Source organism: Cavia porcellus, unplaced genomic scaffold (genome assembly GCF_034190915.1).
Source record: "Cavia porcellus strain 051 isolate PalLab524CR breed Dunkin Hartley unplaced genomic scaffold, mCavPor4.1 scaffold_5, whole genome shotgun sequence".
Classification (NCBI taxonomy): Eukaryota; Metazoa; Chordata; class Mammalia; order Rodentia; family Caviidae; genus Cavia; species Cavia porcellus.
In genome coordinates this window covers 27,562,947-27,584,478 of record NW_026947488.1, presented here as the reverse complement: position 1 = coordinate 27,584,478, position 21,532 = coordinate 27,562,947, and the positions used below count along the sequence as shown (strand labels likewise).

Below are 21,532 nucleotides of genomic sequence, written 5' to 3'. Positions count from 1 at the left end.
CAAGGCCCTGGGTTCAACCTCCAGCAGTGCAAAGAAAGAGAAAAGGAAAGAAGTGGATAGGAGAGTGCTGGTCACAGTGCCTGCCACATCACAAGCCCTCAGGTTACCCAGCGCTGAGCAGCATCACCAGAGCGGTCCAGGCCGGCACAGTGGAGCTGTCCATCAGCCTTTCTTTCTCTCCTTTTCTTGCTGACACCTGCTGACTTGCATTGGTCCCTAGTCTGACAGGCTCATGGCAAAGCAGTCAGGGAGGGCTCGGGAGGAGAAGAGAGAGACTTTTTATAATATATTAAGATATTCAGGGAGAAGGAGCCGGAGTTTCCCCCACCCTTTTTTAAACAACGAACATTCCTGCTGGAAGCAAGAGTTATATATATGCTGAACAGGCCAGGAAACCCAGCAGGCCTCCTGGAGCTGGCAATGAACCGAAACAGGGGCATTGTGTCCAGGCCACTGGCTGGCTGAGTGGGCATTGTTAGGGCCTGGCCCTGTCTGGGAAGAGGGGCTAAAGGGGGTAGGGGGAGTGTGTTCCCATGGCTCCCTGGGGAGTAACGACAATTGGGGCCAGCTGGGAAGCCTGGCATGCCAGGGGCCTGGTGGGTAGGCAGCTGGCCCCAAAGGGGCTAAGGAGGGAGGTACCAAGGTCAGGGCCTGTGTCTTAGTAGGGGCAAGGCTTCAGGAGGGACATGGGGGGTTGTCATTCATTACACACCTCTGCCTTCCCCTTACTCTCTCCTCCACAGCTCTGGCTCACCTTGTCTCTACCCCACATCTGCTCATTGTTCCCCACCTCTGCCACCTCCTGACTCCTGTCCAGGCCACCAGGGTCTCTTACCTGGCTGACATAGGGAGTCACGTCACCAGCCAGACCCCTATGCTAGGCAGCAGCTGGATGCATCTTCCCCAAAGGAGCTTGCACTCCCCTGCTCGAGCCTGCCCAGAAGGCTTGGAAGAAAGCCTGAAGCCCTTTCCCTGGCCCCAGCCCCGCCCCATTGTCTCAGCTGCTCCCTCCAGGCCGGCAGGCCCTCAGCTGTTCTCTCTGCAGGGCCTTGGAGTCCCTTGCACCACAGCTCTGCAGAGCTCCCTCTTGAGTCAGAGCTCCCAGGAAGCCTCAGCTGCTCACAGCAGTCCTCTCCGAGTCAGAGTCATTCCCTCACATTGTCCTGTATTATTTACTTCACGGCACCTTCCACTCTCACAAGATTTTTTTTTTTTTTTTTTTTTTTGGTAGTACTGGGGATTGAACCCAGGGCCTCATCAATCCCTGGTAAACACTCCACCACTGAACTACATCCCAGCCCCAGAAGTCTTTTACATTCATCAGTCATGGTCTTGTTTCCCACCCTAGACTGTAAACCCCAGGTGGCAGGAACTGACTTTTTGTTTTGCCAAATCATGGCCTCGAGTATCATCTGGCACTTAATAAGAACACAACCACTGTGAACTATTGTTTTTTATTCCTGTTCTTAAAGCATGGTAAACAATGACAGCTGCTGGGTCCAGCTGTGGTTGATTATACATCCATGAACCCCAAATTCATAAACTCAAGAGGAAATTACATTTTTATTTTCACTATATATATGTATATTTTTGAGACAAAGTCTTGCTAGTCTAGTAATCCAGGCTTGCCTCGAATTCATTATGAGGCCTGGGCTAGCCTGGAACTCATGGCAATCCTCCGGCCTCAGCCTCCTGAGTGCTGGGATTACAGGCGTGTGCCACCACTCTCAGCATTAGCCTCTATAATATTGTATTTTCTTCAATTTTGAATTTAAGACAGACTCAGAGGACTGTTAAGTGTTCCTGGGCCTTTATTATCACTAGAAATCACAGTTGATTCCATACAGGTCACAGCCACTGCAGGGATTTTGAGGTATTATTGATGCTTATCAAATTTTTGAAATCATGGCAGTTTGGGATCTGCCCCTAAATCTTTTATTTAATTATTTTTTAAAAAGAACATATGTTCCTTTTTATTTTTTATTTATTTATTTATTTATTTATTTTTTGGCTTTTTCGTTTTTTATCGGTACCAGGGATCGAACTCACGACTGCCTGCTTACAAGGCAGGTGCTTATGCCGCTGAGCTAAATCTCCAGCCCCTATATGTTCCTTTTTAAATTAGATTTTTTTGAGACAGGGTATCACTATGTAGTTCAGGCTAGCCTTGAACTCTCTCCCAGGCTGGCCTCAAACTCACAGCAATTCTCCTGCCTTGGCCTTCTGAGTTCTGAGATTACTAGTGTGAGCTACCACACCCTATTTTAAAAAAAGAAAGCATATACTAAATCCCTAAATCACAGATTTAAAAATATTTTGAAGGGAGAGGGTATAACTCAGTGGTAGAACACTTGCCTAGAAGCTAGCACCACATACATACTCACAATCTGTTTCGGTGACTAGGTCAGTACTCATTATATTAGATCTCCTTTCTAATCCTATGTATTTTATTGAATGTGCTTTGGAAACTGCACACTGAAAACAGTTGAAAATCTCCAGATGCCGGAGGGGTCCATCTCACACACACAAGCAAAGATACTTAGAAGTGTCTCAAACTGGGCCTGTAATTCCAGCATTTGGGATGCTGGGGCAGGAGGATTGCCCAAAATTTGAGGCTAGTATGGCCAGCATGATTTTAAGACCAGTCTGTACAGTGTGATAAAAAGTAAAAGGTCAGCTGGGTGTGCTAGTGTATATCCCTAATCTCAGTGCTTAGGAGGCTGAGGCAGGAGGATCACCTCGAGTTTGTAGGCAGCCTAAATTACATAGTGAGTCCAGGCCAGCCTGAACTACATAGTGAGACCCTGTGTAAAAAAAAAAGTCTTGAAAAACCTGATGAGGTCTGGCCAGCACTCTGGGAAGGGCCAGAGTGAGGAGCTCAGAAGAGCACTGAGAATAGGATTTCCAGCCAGCGCCTGGATCTCTTCTTGGTTATTACATCATGATATCCACAGCAGCTTACAGCACAGAGGCTGGTACAGAGCACAGGGAGCTGCTGCTTCTCAGACCGAAGTTTAGCACTAAGCCCTCCTTTGTGCTCCACCTGGGCCCTTCGCTTAAAACCCTCTCAGAAACGCCCCTCCAGGCTGAAGAGGACTTTCTTTCCCTGAGAGTCTCCAATGAGACAAGGGAAGAAGAAAATAACATTTCTTTTTATAAACGCTCGCTCCTTTGTCAGAGCGACCATCTGAAGCCACAGCTTGTGTCTGAGGAGGGTGCCGCGGAGCCTCTTTCGCGCAAGCCCGATGGGCGCTCGCATAGCTGTAAAAGCTGCGACGTGGCACTGCCCCTCTGCAGGGCCTGTGTGTGGGCGCCCAGTGGCAGCATCAGACTCCGCGTTGTCTTGGCGGCTCAGCCCGTGACTCATCGCCTCTCCCGTGGGCTTCCTTACCGATCTCTAATTTGGGAGCCGAGCAAAAGAGCCCAAATAAACTTCCCTTTTGTCGTCCACCACCTTCACTTGGAGTTCTGGGGCCCTGTGCACAGGACATCATATGCCACAGGCTCAGGACACCTAGGGCGGCTCGCTGTTCCACTGCTGGCAGTGAGGACTTTCCCGGACTACTCCGGAGGCTGGATTGAGGGTGGAAGCTACTTGGGCTGAGAGACTCACTTTTATTTGCATTATTAATCAAAGGGAAACCAAATGCAGAGGACAAGGAGGAAATGCTAAAGAGCTGAGGTGATGTTGTTGCAAGGCCAAGTTTCTTACCAGAGGAAGGCATTGCTGTGCAGTGCTAGAAAGTGCAACCAAGGTGTCCCTGGCAAGGGGTGGGTAGAGCCTAGGTACAGGAGAGAAAAACCTGATTTTTCCCTTATCATGCCCTTTTATACCATTTGAGTTTTGTACTAAGTACATATATTAGTGATTTAAAATGATTTTTTTATTCATGCATGTTAAAAGACAATATGAATGTCGCAGGTGCTTAATAAATACAGGTTAAATTTAAACCGTTATTCGGTTTTTGAAACTAGCATTCAGGGACTATAGAGGCTACAGTGTGCCAAGGGCCCTTTGGTAATTCCTGTTCCACAGATCGTAGCAAATGGAGGCTCGGCTAGGAAGGAGGCGGGAGCCCTGCTCCTCAGCAGGGACCATCCCGCCTTCCTCCCTGGAGTGTGCAGTTGGAGGCACCAGATGCTCTGGCAGGATTCTGAGAGATGCCATCTGTGAGGGAAACCTATTCTTAGAGAGCAGAGACAGTCAGCGGTAGAGCCAGCCAAGCCTGGGCAGCAGAGGAGGGCCTTTGAGAGGGCAGGAGGCCAGGGCTTTACCTTCAACTATGGGGCCAGACAGGCCAAGAGAAGGGTGTCCCGAGTTCCCAGGAGCACATGGGAACTCCCAGTGTACATTTGAGCAACATTTACCACTGCACACTTTATGTGTTGTACTATTTAATCCTCCCACCCTTGTGAGGTGTGTTCTATTACAATACCCATTTTACAGATGAGTACGCAGAAAACAGGTAAGTCACTTATCCAGGGAAACTGAGGGGCCAGGCCTTGAGCCCAAGCATGCCGATTCTAAAGCCCACGTCCCTAACAAACCACATGTCACAGCTTCTTATCCTGCTGTAGCAGACTGATTGTAGTTTGGATTCCCCCAACAGCAGATGCGAAAAGGAGGATTTGAGTGCAAGTAGTTTATGTGATTAGTGGTCCCAGGAGGCACTGGCAGGGGAGTGAGGCAGGGAGAATGGGGAGGGCGTGTTCTCAGCCCCAGTGAGCAGGAACACCTTAGGGTTATCTGTGTTATTGATTGGTCCTTGTCTGAGGGCTGCTCCAAGGGGTGAGTTAATCCCCCAGCACCTTAAACCTGCAGGGTGGCAAAGCAGGCACCAGGGGCAAGCAGTGCCCCTGCTTCAGGCAGGAAGACACAGTGGGTGGCACTGGAGAAATTGCCAGTATGCACAGGGTGTTAAATTAGAGGGCACAGAGGCTGGGTACGGTACAGGGGTGATGGGCAACCTCTTCCCTCCCCGCAATGTCCAGAGTGAGTGTAAAGATCTCCAAAATCACCTACTCTAAGTTTGTAGTAAACTGTTGTGACTGAGAGCCCTGCTGATAAATCAGATGTAATCCCACTCAACCATCAACAGCTCCAGGACACACTGGTCACATGGGGAAACAATGGTTGGCCACATCTCATTGCTCAAGGTGGGGCTAATCTGGGAGCAGCCCAGCCCAAGCCTCTGGGCCTCACCTCAGGCCTTCTGGATCAGAATCGGCATTTTAATAAGTCCTTCAGCAACTCCAATGTGCATGTCTACTACTAACTTCTCAGCTAGAAAAAGAAACAGATTGGATAAATAATATATATATTATTCCATGGATATGTATCCATCCCCAGACTGGCCTCAAATATATGATCCTCTGGTCTCAGCCTCCAAAGTAGATGAGTTTACAAGCATGACACCCTGCTTCTGGTTTCCAGGGAGATACATATATATAATTTTGGGGGAAGCGGTACTGGGGATCAAAACTAGGGATGCTCTATCCTTGAGTTACATTCCCAGCCTAACCAACCTTTTAGAAACAAATTTATGGAGGCCAGGGATAGAGCTTAGTAGCACAGTGCCTGCCTGGCAAGCACAAAGTCCTGAGTTTGGAACCAATAAAAAAAGAAATACAGTCTCACTAAACTGTACAGATGAGACTTGAAGTTCCAAGTTTCCTGCCTCAGCTTCCTTGGGGAATGTATATTAACGGAAGTATTCCTCCTAGACTGAATCCCAACTTGGACCAAATTTCCTGGGGAACAGATCTGTCCCTCACAGTGGCTTCAGAACACCTGACAGACGGCTCCACCAGCCTCCAGTCCCCTATGTCCTGTCACCCCTGACTGCCTAGCACTCTGGCATTTCCACTTTTGTCCCTGCAGGCATTTGCCTTTGTGTCCCTCTCCAGGTCAGATCCTGCAAGTAGCTTACATTTGCATAGTAGGGGTTAGGTTTTAAAATTTAAAAGAAGGCACTGAAAAAAACATGAGCTTGGAAATAAGACACAGCTGAGTCAAACACTGATTTAGCTATCATACCTCCCTTCTCTGACCCCTCAGTTTCTACATCTTTAAATTGGGAATAAAAATAAAACGGGGATCCACACGCATACTTGTATAGTCATTGTACAGATTAAAGCACCCAGGAGGTAGAAGGAACTCCCTAAATTGGAGTAATTAGCGGTAGTGGCAGTAATTGCAGTTGTAAGAGTCCAGTGTGGACATATAATTATCCTGATCTTATGAGAAACTGAGGCTCTGACCTACCTCCAAAGTTACACATTGAGCAAGGACTCAAACTCTTAATTAATTTCTATGTTAATCATACGTTAAGTAACAATAATCTCAAAATATCAGGTTAAAATATGTAATTAACATTAATGTCATTTGTTTTTGCTTTTTGTTCCAGTGATGGTAATGGAACCTAGGGTCTAGCACACAGTAGAAAAGTGCTCTACTATTGAGCTACATGGCCCCAGCCCTGGAGAAATGTTAATTATACATATATGGCTCTTGTTGTGTTTCTTTTAGACAGCGAGGTTCTAGAACTTCTTCAATATAACACATGAGCCAAGGAACTTAATTTTTTTAAGCATTTGCAACCCACAGCCGATCAGCAAGGAGACCTGTATTACCTAAGGACAGTGAAAGACCCAACACACCACCAGAATGACTCCTCCAAGGGTATTCCTCAGGCTCCATGACCCCTGAGGCCCAGAACAGGTCACCCTGGTTTCGCCCAAGTCAGCAGCACATCTGGAACCAAGCCCAAGACTCCTCAGGCGGATTCCACCACTTTTTGTACCATTCAAAAATACCTACTGGGAACATCAGTGCTTTTACTTCGGCAAGTGGAACCCTGGGCTGATGCGACAGGAGTGTAAGGCCCATGACTCTGAGAAGGCAGCATCTTCTGGGAGGGTTTGCACGTGGAGCCAGACTTCAAACAATAGCTGGACACTGCCCAGAGCCTGTTGGGGTGGAGGGGCTTGCGAGGCACCTCTGCCTGCGTTACTTGGAAGGGCGGCTCTTGTTGTAGATGAGGAAGTCTGAGATGCCGTGCCACTCGTTGCTGTCCTTGTAGAGGTAGGTCATGGAGGACTGCAGTGAGGGCTGCAGCGTGTGCCGGTGGTACTCGAAGAGCCACAGCACAATTCCCCAAACCAACCCGGTGTATGCGGGGAACACGTTCCACCTGGGCTCAGGGATGTAGCCCTTCTCCAGGCCCAGGCGGCACAAAGCAAACAGGGCGCGTGATGTCAGGTACATGTTGATCTGAAGGAGAGAATGACAGAGATCACTGGGGGACACAGCCACTGGGGATCCTTCTGCCTTCCAGCCCCATCCCCTGGGGCCTCTGCTATGCACTGGCTGAGTGTTTTTCTTTGTTTTCTTTTTTATCGAGATGGGGTCTCACTATAGTTCAGGCTGGCTTTGAACTTGCTGTGTAGCCCAGGCTGGCCTCGAACTCCCAGTGATCCTGCCTCAGCCGACAGAGGGCTGGGATTACACATATGCACCGTCACACCTGGCCTTGGTTGAGCATTTTTTAAAGCTCCCATACAACATGATTTGACATTTTAATATTTCTATTTATCTTTTACTTATTCTTTTGAATTGGAAAATTTAAAAGGAAACACATTTACATGGGTCAATGCCAAAAGGTACCTTGACATCAAAAAAATGATCCATGAAAAGAAAAATTAATAGATTGGATCTCTTCAAAATTAAATATTTTTCTCTGTGGCAGTCCATGTGAAGAAAACGAAAAGAAAAGCTACAGATAAGGAAAAGATATCTACAAATGCATTTCTGACAAAGCATTAGTATCTGGAATATTAATCTCAAAACTCAGCAGTATTACTGGCACATGCCTGTAATCCCAGCACTCAAGAGGCTGAGGCAGGAACATAACTGTTTGTCCCAGGTCAGCTTGGGCTACATACTAAGTTTAAGGCCAGTCTGGGCTACATAATGAGACCTGTCTCAAAAACCTCAATAGTAAAAAAGAAACAATCTAATTAGAAAATAGGCAAAGGATATAAATATTTCTCTAAAGTAGTGATACAGATGGCAAATAAACACACTAAAAGATGTCCAGCATCAACAGCCATCAGAGAAATGCAAGGTAAAACCACAACCATATACACCTATCAAAATGGCTAAGATAAGAAACATGATAAACCAAATGTTGGCTAGGATAGAGAAACTAGATCACTAAGATATCCCCAGTGGAAATGTAAAATGGTACAGTCACTTGGAAAACAGTTTGGCATGGTTTTTTTCTTTTTCTACTCTTTTGGCAGTTTCTCTTAAAACTAAACATGCGGGGAGGGCTGGGGATTTAGCTCAGCGGCATAAGCGCCTGCCTTGCAAGCAGGCAGTCGTGAGTTCGATCCCTGGTACCAATAAAAAGGAAAAAGACAAAAAAAAAAACCAAAAATAAACATGCGGGGGCTGGGGATTTAGCTCAGCGGCATAAGCGCCTGCCTTGCAAACAGGCAGTCGTGAGTTCGATCCCCGGTACTGATAAAAAGGAAAAAGACAAAAAAAAAACAAAACTAAACATGCATGCAACATACAACCCAGCAATTGCATCCTGGACATTTATCACAGAGAAATGAAAATTTCTGTTCATATAAAGACCTGTATAAAAATGTTCTATGGTACATGCCTGTAATCCCAGCACTCGGCAGGCTGAGGCAGGAGGACTGTCTCAAATTTGAAGACAGCCTAAACTACATAGATAGACCCTGTCTCAAAACAAAACAAAACAATGTTCTAAAGTCAAGTGTGGGTAATACATGACTATAATTTCAACACTTGAAAGTTTAAGCCCAGCCTGGGCCATGTAGCAAAACCCTGTCACAAAATACTAAAATAAGAAGGGCTTAGGAAGGGCTGGGAACATAGCTCAATAGTACAAGTGCCTGCATGGCAAGTGCGAGGTTGAGTTTGATCCCCAGTACCAAATTAAAAAAAAAAAAAAAAAGGAAGAAGGGCTGAGGATATAGTTTGGTGTAAGGGCTTAAATTCAATCCCTAGTATAAAAAAAGAAAAAAAAAAAAAAAAAAACCTAAGCAGCTATGTGTGTAACACCCTAAAGCTGGTAACAACCCAAATGTCCTTCAGGAGAACCAGGGTTTTTTTTGTCTCTTGGTGGTACCAGGGATCAAATTCTCAACTTCACACTTGCCAGGCAGGCACTTATGCCACTGAGCTAAATCTACAGCCACCCAAATGTCCTTCAAAAGTTGAATTTTTTTAATAAACCATGGTATATCTATAACATGAAATATTACTCAGCAATACAAATCAATAAACTATTGCTACATAAGACAATCTGAATACATAAGACCAGGGATGGTGGCAGGCCTGTAATCCCAGCACTTGGGAGGCTGAGGCAGGAGAATCACTGGGAGTTCAAGGTCAGCTTGGGCAACAAAGTGAGTTAGTCAAGCCCAGACTGACTGCATAGTGAAACCCTATCTCAAAGAAAAATTTAAAAAAAAAAAAGGACAATTTGAGTGAGTCTCCAGGGAATTCTGCTGAGCAAAACCAGCCACTCCCTAAAAATTATTTACCATAAGATCCTACTTAAATAAATAATACTTTTTTAAAGGAAAAAATTTAGAAATGGAATAGAGTAGCTGTTAGGAATCAGGGAAGGGTAGCAGGGGAGAAATGTGGATATGACCAGAACTTCTGGTTTGGAACCTTGCAGATGGATGAAATTTCTAATGAAAAATTAGACTGCAGAGATTTACTTTCTGATTCATTTTTGTCCAACTCTGTCTGTCTCCACTGGGGATTAAAACCAGGGCCTCCCACACGGCAGGCAAATGTTCTACCCTGACTCCTGCTGTGGCACAGGGAGAATTTCTCAGGATGCAAAATGCTCATACCCTGAGACATGACAATTCCACGTCCAGGAACTTATCTTACAGACACATGTTAAGGAAATGTCTGAGCAAACAGGTAGCCTGAAGTCTGTGCATGACAGTGAAAGTCTAAGTTTCCTAAATGTCCATCTGGAGGAGATGAGGGAAATCATGTCACTGGTAGAGACCTCCACAGGTCCACCTGCATAGGCACTAGCGTTTTCCAAAGGCCACCAAACACAGTTAATAGGAACTGGCCCTGACAGAGGCTCGAATTAGGGATAGAGACAGTATTTTCAATTTGTTTTCTGATTTTTATCATGGTGTTTCCTAATGTTTTAGATGCATGCCAGGCACCTAGTCTGCATTTTTAATAGCTATAGTTCTATTCAGTCTATTTCTTCTATGTAACTTGGGTAGATTGTCTCTTTCAAAGAACTGGTCCACTCCAGTGGGTTATCAAATTCGTGAACATAGACTTATTCATGTTCCTTTATTGTCTTTTTAATGTCTGTGATGACACTTGCTGTCATTTCTGATATGGTAATTTGTATCTTTTTTTCTTAGTGAGTCTGACTCAGAGTGTATTGATTTCATTCATCTTTTCAAAGAACAAGATTTTGGTTTACTTGACTTCCTCTTTTTTTTTTTTTTTTTTTTGAGGTAGTCCCACTATGAAATATAGGCTGCCCTTGAACTTACTATGTACCCCAGGCAGGCCTCGAACATTAGGTGATCCTTCTGCCTTAGCCTTCCAAGTAGATGGGATTATACGGATGTGCTACTATGCCCAGCTAATCTACATCTAATAATTTAGAAGTAAAAATTATTTTACTTTTTTAATACTAGGAATCAAACTCAGGACCTCACAGTTACCAGGCAGGCACTGTGCCACTGAGCTATATCCCTGGCCTAACAGCCATATTTATAATTTAAAATTTAAGAAATCTGAAAGGCTATGCATGGTGGTCTACATAGCAAAATCCTGTCTCAAAACACACACGTACATATGGGTGTGCTGGTGCATGCCTGTTATCCCAGCACTTGGGAGGCTGAGGCCAAAGGATTGTCATGAGTTTGAGGTCAGCCTGAACTAAATAGTGAGACCCTGTCTCAGAAACAAACAAACCAGGGTCGGGGATTTAGCTCAGTGGCATAAGCGCCGGCCAGGCAAGCGTGAGGTTGTGAGTTTGCTCCTGGTACCAAAAAAAAAAAAAAAAACTAACACACACACACACACTTGAGAGAAATTAATGAGAGGGCAGAAAGCAGGAGACCTACCCACTTTTCATTTTGGCAAAGGGCATTAACAATAATACCTGGGTGGGGGAGTGTATACCTACAGAGGCTGACATATAGTGATAGCTTGAGCCTCAAAGAGGCTAGAGAACTAGATGTGGCTCATACATGCAATCTTTGGGCAGAAGGACCACAAATTCTAGTCCATTCTGAGTAACTTAGCACGACCCTGTCTCAAATTAAAAAATAAAAACAGTCCTGAGCCTCATCATTTATCATCACTTTATAAAACAAAGGAATTTTGCTAGGCGTGGAGGCACAGATCTATAACCCCAGCACTTGGAAGGCTGGGGCAGGAGGCCTGAACTACAGAGTGAGACCCTGCCTCAAAAAACAAAAACTGGGGCTGGGGATTTAGCTCAGCGGCATAAGCGCCTGTCTTGCAAGCAGGCAGTCGTGAGTTCGATCCCTGGTACTGATAAAAAGGAAACAGACAAAAAAAAAAATTAAAAAAAAAAAAAACTGAGCCAGGGATGTAGCTCAGCAGCACAAGCACCTGCCTGGCAAGTCTAAGGTCCTGAGTTTGAGTCCTGGTACCAAAAGCAAGCAAGCAAACAAATAAGCAAGCTAACTAACAAATAAATAAATAAATAAATAAAACCACACACACACACACACACACACACACACACACACACACACACACATTAAATCACAGAATGAGAAAGATTTTTTTTGTACTGGGATTGAACTCATGACCTCACGTTTGCCAGGCAGGCACTTACACACTGAGAGCTAAATCTCCTAATCTCCGGCAGAATTTTTTAATAGTTTTGTTTTATGATGTCTTTCCTGGGTCATCTTCCCCCTCCTTTCACCACAGACTGGACTTTTAAAAACATCTCTGCCCTAGGGAGGAGCACACTCATTGATTTGGGAATTCCGGACTAACCACCTGGTTTTGGATGAGGAAACTGAGAGCCAGAAGGGGCTTTCTGGAGATCACACAAGGACCGGTGGGTGAATCACAGACCTCACACAGGGAAGGCAACCAAGAGTTCATCTCCTTCCCACCCACCCTGACTTGACACCTCCACCTCAGAAGAGGATCTTTACCTGGCTGTTGATATTGTTGTTCTCCCTGAACACCAGGATTCCCCCGAGGCAGGCAGCCAGGAAGGAGTGTGCCTGGTGGGTCTGGCCTTGCAGGTGGGCCTGCAGGGTGCAGAGACCCTTGTAGATGAACACGAAGCGGGACAGGTTCCAGGAGTGGGTGTAGGTGGCCTGCAAAATGGCCCGCAGCTTCTCTCGGAGGCTGCACAGACACAGGGAGTCCGTGAGTGAGGCCAGCAGTTGAGGTCACTCACTTCCTGGCCAGGCGTGAACCACACTAGCAAGGCGTCTCCTCATCCTGGCCTCAGGGCTGCTCCCTCACCAGCTGCCACTTCCTCAGAGAGGCACTGGGACACTGCTTAGACAGGATGCCCTCCACTCTCCACCTGAAACTCTGAAATCCCCCTTCCCTGCCCCACCTCAGGAGGAGCTCCTGGAGGGTAAGCAGTGCCTAGAGCTGTACATTCATTCTCTGGGGCCCAGGACAGCATCTGGCACATAGTAGCTGTTCAATAAACCTTCTGAGTGCAGGTGTGAAGAAATGAATGGGTGAGTGAGTGCCACTACATGGTAGATCTGGGGATATAATTCTGGAAATAGAAGAAGAAGAAGAAAAAAAAACACATCTGCTTGCTGCCCTGTGTGGCCTAGGATAGAAATAGGACATAATCAACAAAGCAAGTAAAATTCCGATAGGAATTGGTCCTGGTATCTGAAGGACGAGGAGGAATTAGTGAGGTCCAGAGAGGAGGATCATTGTGCCCCACAGAGGACCTGACACATGCGAAGGGCAGAGTGGGGAGCAGAGAGACAGGCTGCTGTGGCCACAAGCAGAGAACGTGGGGGGAGGCTTTGTCTTCACTCTGAGAAGTAACTGCTTAAGCAGAGGTGATTTTTTTTTTTTACCACTGAGGACTTAACTGAGCTAAATGCCCATCTCCAACCCGTTAGTTTTTGGTGCAGTCTTGCTAAATCGTAAATTGCATGGGATAGATCTGAATTTTGTGATTCTTCTGCCTCAGCCTTCCAGAATGCTGGGATAACTAGTGTGGGCCACTTGGCCCAGCTTGATTTATCTTTTAAGAGTCACTAGGGGGCAGCAAAGATAAATCATGGAGCAGAGCATCTGCCTCTCAATTCCAGAAGGCACACTCAAGTGCTCTCAAGGTGAAGGAGCACCGGACATGGATAAGTGCATGGGGTGACTGGGCCCTGTGGAAGTGTGGCCTGAGAAGAGGGACAGCAGGGAACAGCCAGTTCCTGCCTCCGAGTTGCCAGCTGTAAAGGAGAAGCTGTGTTTCCATGTAATATCCCAGTGTTTTAGCGCTGGTCACAGCCCTGCCCTCCAAGCATTCCTAGAGAATGCCCACTTCTCATGCTCCTCCCTGGCTACCACCAGGGCTGCATCACTGCTGTTGCTCACATGGGTTACTGCCAGACTGCTAACACACACCCACTTCCGCCCTTGTGCTGCCCTTCTGTCCCCTACCAACCTGTTCTAAGTCTGGCAGTGCATTCTTTTTTTTTTTTTTTTTTTTTTTTTTGTCTTTTTCCTTTTTATCAGTACCAGGGATTGAACTCACGAATGCCTGCTTGCAAGGCAGGCGCTTATGCCGCTGAGCTAAATCCCCAGCCCCCTGGCAGTGCATTCTTAACCTAAATCAAATAAGCCAGGCACCACTGTGGCAAGTACCTGTAGTCCTAGCTACTCAGACGTTTAGGTGGGAGATTCACTTAAGGCCAGGAGTTGAGGTCACCCTGGGTAATATAAGATCCCATCTAAAACAAAATAAAATAGAAGCCAGCCAAATAATGGAATATTCCTGTGCAAAAGCTTTTTTTTTTTTTGAGATAGAGTTTCATTCTGCAGTTCAGGCTGGTCTCAAACCCCTGGCAAACCTCCCTGCCTCAGGCTCCTGCGGCTGGGACTACAGGTGTGCACCACCACATCGGGCTTCAAGGCAGTCTCTTTCTCATGGAGGCCTTTCAGATTTAGCAAACTGCCTCCCTTTCCAGCACCTCTGGTTCCCTCTTCCTCTTTCCCTGCCAGAGTTTTCTTTCCTACAGCCTGTATCTTCTGATACACTGCTACAGTTTGGGTCTGGAATGTCCCCCAAAGCTCATGTGTGGAAGGCTTGGTTCCAACATGGTGTTTACTGGAGGTAGTGGAAATTTTACAAGGTAAGTGGATTTGAGAAAACAGGTCACTGGGGACAGGTCCTGAAGGATATATTGGACTCCTGGCCCTTCCTTTCTGTCTTATTTCCGGGGTGCTAAAGATGGACCCCGGGTCTCCTGTGTGCTAGATAAGAACCCCACCACTGAGCTGCACACCCAGGCCTCGCCTCTGCTTCCTGGCTGCCACGGGGTAAGTGGCTTTGCCCTTCCACCCTTCTGCCATGATCTGTTTGACACAAGCCCAGAGTAATGGGGCAACCACGGGCTAAAGTGTGAGCTACCATTTTCCTTTTTTAAACTGATTTTCTCAGGCATTCTGTCACCATAGCTGAAAGCAGACTAACACACATTCTGCCTACTTTCTCTGTTATGTCCATTTGCTGCCATGGTAGCTCTAGGAGCTAGATGGTAAGCTCTAGGAGGGCAAGAATCAATTTACTTTTTTCTTTTTTTAAAGTTTTCACTGTAGGGATGGAACCAAGAGCTTTCTCACTGAGCTACACGTCAAGCTCTTTGTTGTTCTGAGATAGAAGCTTGCTAAATTGTGCAGTCTAGGCTCAAACTTGTGATCTTTGGCTGGGTGTGTGGTGCACACTTGTAATTCCAACACTTAGGAGGCTGAGATAGGAGGATAGCTGTGAGCTCAAGGCCAGCCTGAATTGCATCGTGAAACCTTGTCTCAAAAAAAAAAAAAAAAATCACTTGTGATCCTCCTGCCTCAGCTTCCCAGATTAGAGACTACAAGCATGAGACATCATGTCTGAGTCAATCTGTTTTGTCCACTGTTGTATCCCTAACACCTATAACAGTGTCTGCACAAGCAGATGTTCAAAAAATATTGACTGGCTGAAAAAGCTCCATTTAAAAAAAAAAGTGGTTTGAGTTGGATGTGGTGGTGCAAACATGTAATTCTAGCATTCTGAGAAGCTGAGGGAGAGAACTGCAAATTCAAATCCACCTGGGCAATTTATTGAAATCCTGTCTTAAAATTTAAAAAAAGTTGCTGGTGTTATAGTTCGGGGCAAAGGCCATGGGTTCCAGCCCCAGTACTACAAAAAAAGGAAAAATAAGCCAAGGGGCAGGAAGGGGGACTTCAAAACAAACAGAAATACAAAAGGAGAACGGCAAGTTAGACTTGGCAGTAGGCTACTGGTGTGTGTTAGGGTCAGGGTGGGCCTGGGTACATAAAAACTAGACCCTCAGAAGCCCTCTGAGACGGGCTGTGAGGGAAGAGTCACCGGCGACCCAGGAAGGCCAAACTGGGCGAGTGAAGCAGAGCGCAGAGAAGGCCTTTTAGAGGACGCGAGCCACAGAGAACTGTTGTGGGCTGCAGGAAGTGGAAGGCAGGTAGAAGATGAAAGGGCACCCCTGAAACGGGAGCAGGACAAGCAGATGTGAGGAGTGGAACCACACCTGCACGGGCATGGGACACTGCTGAGTTCTGTGTGCCAGACCCTGACCTAAGCCGGTGTCCACACAGCGGGAGACAGTGCAGAGGCTGTAGGAGCCCTGCCTGGAAGGTGGGCTGCTCTGGAGGATGGTAGGGAGCTAGGGCATCTCCACGCAAGGACTGGCCAGAGTTGGGTTTAGGAGGTATGGGGGGTGACAGGCTAGACCCGGCTGGGAAGCTACTTCGACCGTCTTGGCACTGAGGGCTGGTTTGAATGGGTACCTGCCACTCCTGAAGAGAAATGTCATGACCAGAGCATGAGGGGCCCGGATTTTGGCTCCATAGCTGTAGAAACAAAAGAAAACAGTTATCAAGGCATCACCACAACTATTCCGTGGTGAGCTCTCCCTTGGACCACTTGGCCCCTTTCCCCACCCTCAATACTAACACTAGTTTGGGAGAAGAAACAATTCTGGCTTTCCAATTAGATCTGGATTCAAATTCTAGTTCTTCCTGATAGCCCTCATGGGCCTAAGGCTTGTCATTTAACTTCTCTGAGCCTCCATTTTTCCACCCATAAAATAGCACACTAAACCTCAGAGGGCTTGTTATACTTTTGTTGGAAAAAGACAACGTATGTAAAAGGTCGTGTCTGGTCCCGTGTCGCAGTTCCCCACACTCCCGCTCAAGGAGCTCCACCCTGAAGCTCCCAGCAGGCACACTCATCTGTTCAGGTATCTGTGGTGCTGGAGAGGGAATCCAGGGTCTTAAGCATGCTCAAGAAGCTCTCTACTATTGAGCTCACTCCTAGCCCCAGATACACCCTTAAAAAACGTAAATCCCATGATATCACTTCCAGCTAAAAACCTTCCACCATCTTTCTGCTTCTTCAGAATAAAAGCCAGGCTTCTCCTCATAACCTTGAAAGGGCCATAGGACTTAGCCCCCACGCACACTGGAGCCCTCTAATCCTGTGCTAGCCACACTGGGCTCCTGCCTTTGCTCAGGCCGTTCCTTTTACTTGGCATGCTCTTCTCACCCTTCACCCAGCTGCACCCTTCACTCGGATGTTTTTCTTTTCTTCTTCCAAGGTTTTTTGTTTTTGTGGTACTGGGGATTGAAGCCAGGGCCTCAGGCATGGTAAGCAAGCACTCTGCCAGTGAGCTACACCCTCAGGCCCTTTCCAGTTTGAATAATTGATTAAATTAGTTAGGTTTTGTTTTGTTTTAGTTTTTTTTTTCTTTTTCGTTTTTATCGGTACCAGGGATCGAACTCACGAACGCACACTTGCAAGGAAGGCGCTTATGCCGCTGAGCTAAATCCCCAGCCCCTTGTTTTAGTTTTTGAGACCGGGGCTCACTATGTAGCTCAGGCTGGCCTTCAACTCACTGTGTAACCTAGGCTGGACTCAAACTTACTGCAGTCCTCTCGCCTCCCCCTCCCTTATGCTGGAATTACAGGCCCACCATGCCCCTGGTTAGGTGAAGGGTTTAAAAACTTTTAAAATTTAGTTGAGTACACACCAGAAAAAAAAAAAAAACTTTTAAAATGGAAGAACTAAACTGGATGTGCTGGTGCATGAGCATAATCCCAGTACTATAGGAGGCTGAGACAGAAGGATTGCAATTTGCAATCCTTTGAATAATTGATTAAATTATTAAATTGATTAAATTTTTCCCCTCTGTGGCTCTGAGGGGAATCTGAGCCCAGCTTGGGCAATTTAGCAAGATTTTTTCTCAAAAAAAAAGGGGGGGGGGCCTGAGGATATAACTTAGTGCACAGGCCCAGGGTTCAATCCTCCAGTAACACACATACACACACACATACAGACAAGATCGAGGCTCAAGGACCTGACCTAGAATGTTGGCCCTGGCTGGGAAGGTTCACTGAGAGGACAGAAAGAGCCAGAATGAGGGCAGATACACAAAGCCAGTGTTGGTCAATGCCTAATGGACCTAGGGTCGTGTGACTCCTACTTGCTTTTGCTGTGCCCTTAGCAAAAGGACTACTGACATTATCTCAAGGTCCAACCTATCCTGGCCACATCAAATAGTGGCTGTTATGATCTGGGCAGATCTACCAGGTACCATTTTCTCCTTGACTCTGAGTTCCCATGGAAGCCAAGGCTACATTTCTGGTACTTTAAAATTTTTATTATGATTATGATTATAATTATGATTATTTAAACTTTGAGACAGGATCTCACAAAATTGTCCTGGTAGGACTCAGAAATTGTGATCCTCCTGCCTCAGTCTTTTTTTTAATGTCTTTTTCCTTTTTATTGGTACCAGGGATTGAACTCACGACTGCCTGCTTGCAAGGCAGGTGCTTATGCTGCTGAGCTAAATCCCCAGCCCTTCCTGCCTCAGTTTTAATAATGAGATTACAGGTATCTTCCATCACGCCTCCCAAGAAGTTTCGGTTTCAAGAATTAAGTGTAACACATTGAGTGCTATGCAATTTATACTTTTAAGAAGATGGTTGTCATACTTGCTACCTCATCAGAACTGTCACATGGAAAGATGAAGTTGAGTACTTCCCAGTGTCATCCCATAGAACTTAACGGGGGTTGGGCATTCTGAGTTTGAACGTGATATGACACGTGCAATGGGTATACATCTCTGAGCCATCTCTGAGTCATCTCATCTAGAGAATGGAGACAATATCAATTCTTATTTTGCACATACTCATCCATTTAGTTACTCAATACTTGAGATTCTATTACTATGTAGCATGTACTAGGAGTATACCAAGAGACATAGTAGGAAAAACTTCTGTCTTTAGGTTGGTGAGTGGTAGAATGTTTGCTTAATGTACTTGAAGTCCTAGTTTTGATCCTCAGAGCCACAGAGGGGAAAAAAGTCTTTCCTCATGAAGCTAACTTTCTAGGAGAAAAACTGACCAGAACAGCAAGAAACAGCTAGGGACAGTAGCACATGCCTGTCACCCCAGCTACTTGGGAGGCTGAGGTAGGAGGATTGCCATGAGTTTGAGGGCAACCTGGGTTACACAGCAAGTTCAAGGCCAACCTGGACTACACAGGGAGACCCTGTTTCAAAATCAATCAATCAATCAATCGGCTGGTCCGATGGCAGTGGGTTATCAGAACTTATTAACATTAGTGTCACTAAAGTTGATATACCACCCCCCCCCACTGCTAAATTTGACTGGCTTTAAAAAAAAATCAATCAATCAATCAATCAATAAATCAATAAGACTGGGGATGTAGCTCAATGGTAGAGTGCTTGCATACCATGTACAAGGTCCTAGGTTCAGTCCTCACTACTGCAGAAATAAAACAAAGCAAAGCAAAACATTAAGACAAACAAGCAAGCTATTAAGTGTCCAGTGATGACAGGAATTCACAGATGGCCTCAATAAGCAGATGAATTTAAGCAGAGGCTGGAGGAAGTTGAGGGAGTAAGCCAGGTGGACATCAAATGAATATAACAAGAGTAAAAGGCAACACTTTCTACATGTACCTGGTGCTGTGCTAAGCATTTCACACATACTGACTCAATCTTCTAACAGTATGATATACTTTCTTTATAGAAGCAGAGATTTAGGATAAATGACTTGCTCAAAATCATATAAGCAAGTGACACCAGAATTCAAATCTTGCCAGGCCACATGCTCACCACCACTCTGCGGTGCCACCAGGATATGCCAACTCCAGGGTGATACAGGCCTTTCTCTAGTTTGTTTCTGTTTTGTTGCTGGTTCTGGCCCAGTAGCCTTCGAATTGATGGTGGCTCTTATGCAGGTGGTCTAACGGAGGCCATGTGAAATGACCCCAGTTGCTCCTCATACAAGGCTGACAAGGTGAGATCAATATGCCCCGCAAATACTTGCAGCTTTTTTTTTTTTTTTACATCCACTGTCACATCCCAGGAGTTACCAATACCAAATGAGAACTAGGCAAAGGAGTCACAGGATAAGGATTGTGAACCCATGGACAGCTTAATGGGGGTAGGAGAGTGCCTCCCTGCTAAAGGCCAGAGTTCAGTTCCCTATTGTGCAGACGGGGCCTGTCCAAAGAGTGTACAGCGATGCAGGGTGACCTGACTCAAATAAGGGGGATAGAGGTGCTGCCGAGAGACGATCAAACTAGTAGGGCCAGGTTGTAAAGCAGGAGGACCCGGAAAATGCACGCTGACAAGGCGCTCAGAAGGCCAAATCCTACTGTACAGATGATGGCTCTCCAGACCTACAGACACACGGTTCTGTTCAAGGGCACTGGGGCGGCGCAGCTGGGCCTCAAACTTGCGCCTCCGACCCCAACCATGTCGGTCTAGCCCCTCTGCCCCAACCCGCCTGACAGCCCCACTCACACGGCCCCGTTCCGGAAGCCCTTAAGCATGGCTAACGCAGCGTGGTAGCGGCGCTTGCGCAGCAGTGCGTTTATCGCCAGGAGGAGAGCCTTCAGCTGCGGTGGGACGGCCATGGCGCGGGAGACGCGCGGGGTGGAGGAACCCAAGTGGACACTCACTGACAGCGTGGGTTCTGGCTGCACCCTGGGTACAGAGGTGGTTCAGCCGCAGGGATGTACCCATACGCCGTATCTGCCGTCACTCATGTAGGGAGAGCCAATCACAGAGGGCATTTGTCTCTCCCTTGTATGGGACGGTTTTTTGCTCTTCGAAACAACTGTCTGATTGGAAGAGAAAGGAGAGTTTGTAACTAATCACAGTGTCGCGGCCTCCTGAACTTCCAATCAAAAGGTATGTTCCTTGGCTTGTTAGGCGCACAGGTGGACTAAGAAGGAGTCGTGTCACCAGTGACTGGCTTGCCCCAGGGTTTGAAGAGCTTTCCTCGGAGTTGAGATAGTTAAGTTTTATGTGGTGACACTCGGAAGTATTTGGCCTCGTTTTAAATGTGACAGTTCTGATAAGGTAGCCAGTATGACAACCATCTTCTTAAAGCATAAATCACATGACACTCAATGTATTACATTTGATTCTTAAAACCCAAACTTCTAGAGAGGCGTGATGAAAGATACTTGTAATCTCATTATTATTTTTTCGTCTTTTTCATTTTTATCGGTACCAGGGATCAAACTCACAACTGCCTGCTTGCAAGGCAGGTGCTTATCCCGCTGAGCTAAATCCCCAGCCCCTGTAATCTCATTATTGAGGCTAAAGCATGAGGGTTACAAATTCTGGGTCCTGCCAAAGCAATTTAGTGAGACTCTGTCTCAAAAATTAAGATAATAATAATAATAATAATAATAAGTAAAGGATTGGGAATATAGCTCAATGGCAGAGTGCCCCTGGGTTCCACATGTAATACAGAAAGGAAGTTTCTGACTCACCTTGTTTTTTCCTTCAAAATTTTAGACACGTTGAAATCGTTTGCTACATGCAGTTGATTACATAGCCCAGGGATTACAGCACTGGTTTTGAAATTATTTGCTCCATGATCCATTATTCTTCTAGGATCTTAGTTCCATGGGAACAGAAAGCTGTTTGTCATGTTTTCTGATGTAACCTCAGTCCTTGGTACATGATGGGTGCCAAACTTGCCTGCCGAAGCAAACAGTGTTGTGCTGTCATCTTCCAGAGCATTGACGGATGGCATTTATATATGATGTTACTTTGTGAAGTTGTCATTGGATAACAGCTACACATTGAGTCATGGCTGACATTTGGGGAGGAGGCCCTCTTTTGTACTTGGCTAGCGATGTTTACCAGATATTACCTGAATCAAGGACAGAGGACAGTGTCAGAAGTCAGT

General features: G+C 46.1%; 1 protein-coding gene across 3 annotated transcripts; it reads right to left on the bottom strand.

Annotated features, from left to right (window-relative positions):
- Positions 1 to 1,438: 1,438 nt before the first annotated feature.
- On the bottom strand, positions 1,439 to 21,129 carry Pxmp4 (peroxisomal membrane protein 4). 3 transcript variants are annotated; one of them, XM_063248504.1, is made up of 4 exons: positions 21,111 to 21,129; positions 16,082 to 16,144; positions 12,235 to 12,433; positions 1,439 to 7,273 (listed from the first exon to the last, which is right to left on the bottom strand). In XM_063248504.1, the coding sequence occupies exons 2-4, from the start codon at positions 16,105 to 16,107 to the stop codon at positions 7,010 to 7,012; spliced, it is 489 nt and encodes a 162-aa protein (XP_063104574.1). In that variant the 5' UTR covers positions 16,108 to 16,144; positions 21,111 to 21,129; the 3' UTR covers positions 1,439 to 7,009. The 3 variants fall into 3 exon arrangements, with proteins under 3 accessions (XP_063104574.1, XP_063104575.1, XP_003467705.1); XM_063248505.1 differs by lacking the exon at positions 21,111 to 21,129 and adding an exon at positions 20,289 to 20,367; XM_003467657.5 differs by lacking the exon at positions 21,111 to 21,129 and adding an exon at positions 20,131 to 20,300.
- Positions 21,130 to 21,532: the final 403 nt, after the last annotated feature.

Bases quoted from the DNA above. Each gene is read 5' to 3' on its own strand.
- Pxmp4 (XM_003467657.5), bottom strand. From the start codon at position 20,243: ATGGCCGTCCCACCGCAGCTGAAGGCTCTCCTCCTGGCGATAAACGCA. The intron at 16,145-20,130 runs GTGAGTGGGGCT...TTGTTTCTACAG, and splicing joins GGCTTCCGGAACGGGGCCGT to CTATGGAGCCAAAATCCGGG. The intron at 12,434-16,081 runs GTACCCATTCAA...GTGTCTGTGCAG, and splicing joins TTTCTCTTCAGGAGTGGCAG to CCTCCGAGAGAAGCTGCGGG.